Genomic DNA, 6,664 nt, shown 5'->3' with positions numbered 1-6,664 from the left:
TTGTAAGGCTCTCTCTTTCTCTCTCTTTCTATAGATTTTTTTACATTTTTCTTCAATATTTTTAGACCCAATAATTATAAAAGTTACTTTCTTTTTTGCTTAATTAATCTCTCTACATTTGCCACCTTACTCTGTATACTCTGTTGCTTAATTGCTACTTGGTGTCTGAGTTACCATACTCTTATTAGTGTCTTGGAACAAAGGAAGTTACTAGCTGCTACTACTGCAGTGTATTAAAGTAAAGAAAAAAAGATGTGGTTATCCCTCCTCCAGTAAGGCCTCCAAGGATCACACAATTTCTAATGACGTTGTTTGAGTATAAAGGGAGAAATTGATAAGGACTCAAAGGCACTTGAAGCTCCTACCGGAGGAGCACCGTAGGGAACCGCGCCGCCACAACCAACAACAGGAGGTGCCATGAATGACCCAGAGTCGAGGATATCGCTACAAAGAGAAAAGGATTTAAATGTGTGTCCTACGATACCATTTCAGCACTGAGGGTGTCTTTGTCTCTAACCTTTTCCAAACCATCCACGTATGATACCATAATAGTCACCTCAGTAGAACGGATTCATGTCAGATATTTTCGTTAAATTTTGCAGCTCCAGATGGACAGAGGGATCCAGGTGTCCAAAGTTTGAGGAGGTCAAGGACTTAAATGTATTTTTCAATCTTTAAGGACTTAAATGTTCGCAGGACAAAAGTCAGGAACTTATTTGTTCTTTACTCTCTTGATTTTTATTTAGTTAGTAGATTGAACTTTATATTAATTAGTGATTTAGAATTTTCTTTATTTTAACCTAATATGAGATTATAAATACGTTTTGTGATAAAATCATGTTGTAAAACACTACTGGACTGCTTCCCAAATTCTGCTTGTTGCCGCCACTGTCGATCCCCATTTCAGCAACCATTTAAGCTTCAAAACAAGTAGGATTTTCTTATCTATATCTTAATAAGTGAATGCATGTATTAGATTATATGTTGTACTTTATTTTATGCATTATTGTCAATAATTCTTTGATCTCTTCTTCTAATTATTTGGTAGAAACTTTGGGGAGGTACTTCTCCTATATTTAATCTTGGGATTTTATCTTACATACCTTCTATAATTGTAGTAAAATGCATTGTTATCTTACATACCTTCTATAATTGTATTAAAATGCAAATTATAATGCCTTGTTCTACAACAATAATTTAGTAAAATACTCCTTATTTTAATTTTTTTCCCAAGGGATTTGTTTGATATATACGGTGACTTAGATAATGATGACATGGAAAAGTTTAAGGGTGGTCCTCAAATAACAAGTTCTATGCTTTATTAATCTACAAGTATTGAAGATGATGTTAATTGAATTAGGGATGATATACATGGGACAATAATTGATACATGAATCTTAGATAATCAACCAATGGGAGAAGAGTCTCAAGGTAAGCTTGATTTTAGTCATAGAGATATGTCAACCTTATGATTTTCTTCATTCTAGATAATTTCATACTCTCAATTCCCTTTATTAATAATTATTTTGTTGAATTGTGAGAATCCTGTAATAGTTTTTAACACAACTCATTATTTTTTTGTAATGAAGTGTTTTTATGACCAGCTGAGCTGATATTTTTAAGTTAAAAATATTTTGATTTAAAAATAGTCAATTACCCAACTTGTACCTGTGGTTGTTAAAACAAAATAGAGCATGAAAGCTGTGTAGAGTAAGTTCTTACTTATCTTTATTGGTTTAAAAGAAATGAAAACTTTTACACTTTCTTCTTCTGATGTATCTTTTAAAATTTGTTTTCGTAGTCCAAAGTCTCCACATTTAGCTTCAGCTGTTTCACCACCAAGCAGAGCTTTAAATCCACCTCTAGTTTAGTGTACAAGTCATATGTGTCTAATTCGAGTGCACTGGTACGTCAAGCTCTAATACAAAGAGTACTAGAGGATCAAGATCACAGTCACAATATTCAATTACAGAATGAACTATTCACAATAGAACCTTGTTGTTTAGCATTCCAATTTTGACAATGTGACACAGGTTTTTAGCTTTAACTACAAGCTATTAACACCTTATGAGAGCTTAAGTAAGTTTTTATCTTTCTTGGTACTTGTCGGTTTTAACACTAAAACTTATTATCAGCTGAGCTTGATCTGGTTCATATTATCAGCTATACAGGATGGTGGTGAAGTCTGAGGATGGCCGAAAACTACGCTCCTTCACTTTCAAACAAGAGGATAAAAGATACCCAAGCTGGATTAAAAAATTCCAAGCTTTCTTAATTTAACTTTTGGTGGCTTAGTTTATACTATAAGTTTCTCCATTTATCAAATGGTTAAAGAAGGGGTATGCTGCAGCCAAGATGTGCAAGCTGTGGAAAGGCGAGTACTTTTGGAAACTTTAGCTGGCCAACTACCCCAGGATGTGATTCAGTTTTCTTCAAAGCTAGCAATGATTAAATCAAATCCAGATGGGAAAACCTTATTGGAACTTGCAGATGGGTCTAAGCTTCTTGCAAAGGTTAGTAGTGCATATTCTGGTTTAATTAGCTCAACTCAATTCGTCTTAGCTATCCATATATGTTGATCCAACAATGTAACAAAAGTAGCAGTATAACAACAAAATGAATAATTAGTTATGTGATTGAAAAATAATGGCAAATTATGATTTTCTCTGACAAGTTAGTCTCATGAATAATTAGATTTTGATAAGTTGTGATGTGATTCGATCACCAATAGCAAAGTGGATGGGATTTCCTGAGGCAAATTACGTTGGTTACTATGATTTTTGTGGACTTGCTTCTTATTCAGAAGGACAGCCTTATGGACCAAGAGTAAATTATATCTATGGTAGAGGGGTGCATGCAGGATATGTTCATGTTTCTCCAACAAAAATTTACTGGTTTATCTGCTTCAACAGTTCATCTCCAGGTCCTAAATGATAGCTCCAACATAATTAGATTATCCATATAGACATATTAATTTTGTATTTAATCATGTAAGCATATTGAAGAAATAGAAAAATTGACTTATTGGACCCACTACAAGAAACATCGTTAAAATCGACGGCTAATCCGTCGATAATATTAAAATTCGATGGTAAAATGGACGGCGGAGGTGGTCGCTATTAAACTTGTCAATTTTTCAAAATTCTAATAAAATTGACAGCTTGTCTAGCCATCGATAATGATTTAATAAAATCGACAGTGCTTCTGTCTATAATATAAGCATGAGAATTTTACATTCTTACTAAAATCGACAACGTTACCGTCGATATTATTATAGGCCATTTCTCTCGATATTTGATTCAATAAAATCGACAATATTTTCATCTATAATATGCTTACTAAAATCGACAACGTTGCCGTCGATATTTGATCCAATAAAATCGATAAAGTTGCCGTCGATTTTTTCTATAATATGCTTGCTAAAATCAACAACCTTGCCGTCGATTTTATTATTTAGATACCGACAAATTCTTTATCTATATTTTATTTTTTCTGCCTATTTTGAATTTAAAAAGCGACAACTTTACCGTCGATTTTAATAGTTATATGTTTTAATTATCTTTTCTATTTGAAAAATAGTAAACAATTAATACAAATAAATTTTTAAATATAGAAATAAATTTATATAGCATATTAGATAACATGACAAATAATCTTTTAAATATAAAAATAAATTTATACTAAATATTAGATAACGAGTTTACAAATTTATCAAAATAATAAATAATCCTCTAACATAAAGACTCAAAGATAAGATAAATAACTAAACTTAGACTTATATTCGTTTAAATTATAATCTACTAATAATACAAAATATTCAAAGTAAAGTAATTAAATAACCTACCCATACTCGTCTAAATAATCATCTGAGTCATTAAGATCGTCAGAATCATCCTCCCTTTGAAAACTCTGTGGTTGTCCTGGTCACTGCAGAATAGGTGGAAATTTTCTACTTGGACTAGGGCTGGAGCTGTGCTTTTCTGAGTGTTTGAAAAAGTAAAAGGAGGATTGTAATACTGAGCTTGGAAAAGCTATGATTGTAACATGCTCACCATAACACTGCAAATCACCCGGGTTCAGTAGAAGGAAGAAAACTAAAATCAAATGGCAAAAACATAGAAGTTAAGCAATCATGTTATTGCAATACTGATGTACCTACTCTTTCAATGTTTTAGCACAATACGGAGTTATTTTCTTATATAATTTGCAGTAATCTTTCTACATCCTTCGTAGAAAACCTATAGCATTTAAGGATCTTAGAGAGTTATCATATAATTCAATACGGGTAGGGTAGTATTTTGGTCAGGAACCTCTTCTGCACACAGTCTGAACACTATACATGTGTGTTAATTAATTTTTCTCTCTTTCTTTCTAATAAAGAAAACGTTAACTAGTTATGCATGGTAGTAGTAGTAGACTAGTAGTAGTGGTCCCTAAATAAACTTTATAAATTTCCTTATTAGAAAATTTGGAGTAAACAAAGATATCAACATATCATACACTTTTCTGTTTAATATTATTGTAGTAAACAAAATGAAAATTCTGTAGAGTCAAGCTCGTAATAGTTCCTCATTGGGAATAACAAAACTTTATTTGATTAAAAAAGAAAAAGAGAATAACAAGACAGAATATATAGAACATAATCAGCAATGAATGCTATTCATAAGGAGCATAAGGAGATAGAATTTACCCTCCACTCAGTCCACCATATTTTTTGAATATCATCATCTGCCTCATCAAAACTCAGCCAAGGCTTGTTGTAGTTTTCCTTAAAAACCTAAGAAATACGCTTCAATCCAGGCTTAGGTTGGTGCCAACTACATCAAAAAGCAAATGTCACCATTTATAAAATTTAAAACTGACATGAAAGAAGCAAATATGCTCTATTTTGTGGGCTCAAAATATCTTAATATATAAAATCTATGTCCAAACTACCAAAGCTAAAGTGTAACTAAAATCTCAAAGAACTAAAGCATGAGATTTTTATTACAAACCACGAAAAAACAAAACAACATCAGCCTAATAATGTACAGTAAAACTGCATCAGATACTAACAAGTCAAAACTGCAATGTAAGTATAATTCCAACATCTGACAAGTACTATAGCAGCAACATCCTGACAAATAATACTGCACGCACTACTACCAGTGTAACACCAACCATGAGTATATAGATCAATCTTAATGTCAATCAACTGTTTAAACGTCCCACATTGACATCTGGCACATGACACCTAACTAAATCTCCTTTGAGAAATTCATGAGTTTTAGTACACACATCTACAAATTCATTTACCCCTTTAATAAAACTGGGTTTAAGACCATGCCTCTGATCATACGTTCTATCATACATCCAACTTCGGTTTTGGTTTTCCATTATTAATTTAATTTCCTGCATATCAAAGGGATAATATTCAATTTTTAATTTTTTTTTTCAAACAGAAACTACAACAAATAAAAGTCTTATCATGAATATAATTTATACTTTCACCATGAATGATTTACACAAACAAGCATACATAAGTAAGTATAGATAAGCATGCATAATAATTTAACAGAGATAATAAAGATAAAGATAAATTAAAACTCAATAGTTTAACATAAATAATAAATAAATAAAAAAGTATAAGGTTAAACCTTAAATAGTTTTTCTGGGAGTCTTAAACTCTACCAATATTTCTGATAGTATAAATGGATACCACTGCAACTTTGATAATACTTGTGACTATGTCAATTCTTCCAAAAAAATATATATATAGGCACATCAACACTAAAAACGGAGGAAGAAATTTTAACCATGAATATCTGAAGTACATGAATTTATATATATAATAAAAATTGTAGAAGTGTTAAAATTGTATCCATGGAAGAACAACTCCATTCTCCTTTGGTTATGAATGTAAATAATTTCAACTTCACTAATAACTCAAAGGATAAAAACAGAATATATAAAAGTGCACTAAATCAAAGTAAACGTGAATCGCCTAAAGTTTGACATCTAGTACAGAACTATAATAATTAAGAAAGGATTATTCTCCAAGTAGCGTGAATCACATAAATTATTAAAAAAGATATCTGTTAAATAGTATATATTTATCATTATATTTTTGTTCAACTGCTCTACATCTATAACATAAGATATCATTAAGCATATAATAAATGATTGATAGTGTTTTGCTAATTAAATATCTTCACATCATCACTTCACAAAGTTTGGTAAAAGAACCTAATAAAGCAGGATTAAAGAAAACTTCCACATCAGTCCAAAAGTTCCTAGAAGAGCTTGTTAAAATTGGTGATGTATTTTTAGCCCCTTCTTTTTCCTTCTAAATATAGAAGAAAGAGAGTAACCTAATTTAATTTAATTGACAATGAATTTTATTTATCTGAATAATCAGATTTTTCTGGATACAGATTTTCTTCTAAAAAAATCATGCAACTCTCTAAGGGAACCTTGGAATGCCATTTTACTAACTTCTACATACAGATGAACTAGTAATGTATTTTCATGATGAGAAAATAGGGAATAGCAAGTGACATAACAGTAAAGTGCAACAAACACACACTTCTTTATATGGAAATTTGGCTAAGTATACATTTAGTTGAAGCATGAATACTCTAAAAGATGAAAAATAAAAAACGAACATGACATGCAAATATAACAC

General features: G+C 31.1%; 1 protein-coding gene across 1 annotated transcript; it reads left to right on the top strand.

The window, feature by feature from the left end:
* Nucleotides 1-2,169: 2,169 nt before the first annotated feature.
* LOC107480023 (monooxygenase 3-like) lies at nucleotides 2,170-2,934 on the top strand. The gene is made up of 3 exons (XM_021137107.2): nucleotides 2,170-2,235; nucleotides 2,349-2,513; nucleotides 2,695-2,934. Exons 1-3 carry the CDS (start codon nucleotides 2,173-2,175, stop codon nucleotides 2,932-2,934), a joined length of 468 nt encoding a protein of 155 aa, XP_020992766.1. The 5' UTR covers nucleotides 2,170-2,172.
* Nucleotides 2,935-6,664: the final 3,730 nt, after the last annotated feature.

The sequence above is a fragment of the Arachis duranensis genome, chromosome 3, assembly GCF_000817695.3.
Source record: "Arachis duranensis cultivar V14167 chromosome 3, aradu.V14167.gnm2.J7QH, whole genome shotgun sequence".
Classification (NCBI taxonomy): domain Eukaryota; kingdom Viridiplantae; phylum Streptophyta; class Magnoliopsida; order Fabales; family Fabaceae; genus Arachis; species Arachis duranensis.
This window is presented reverse-complemented; position numbering and strand designations above follow the sequence as displayed.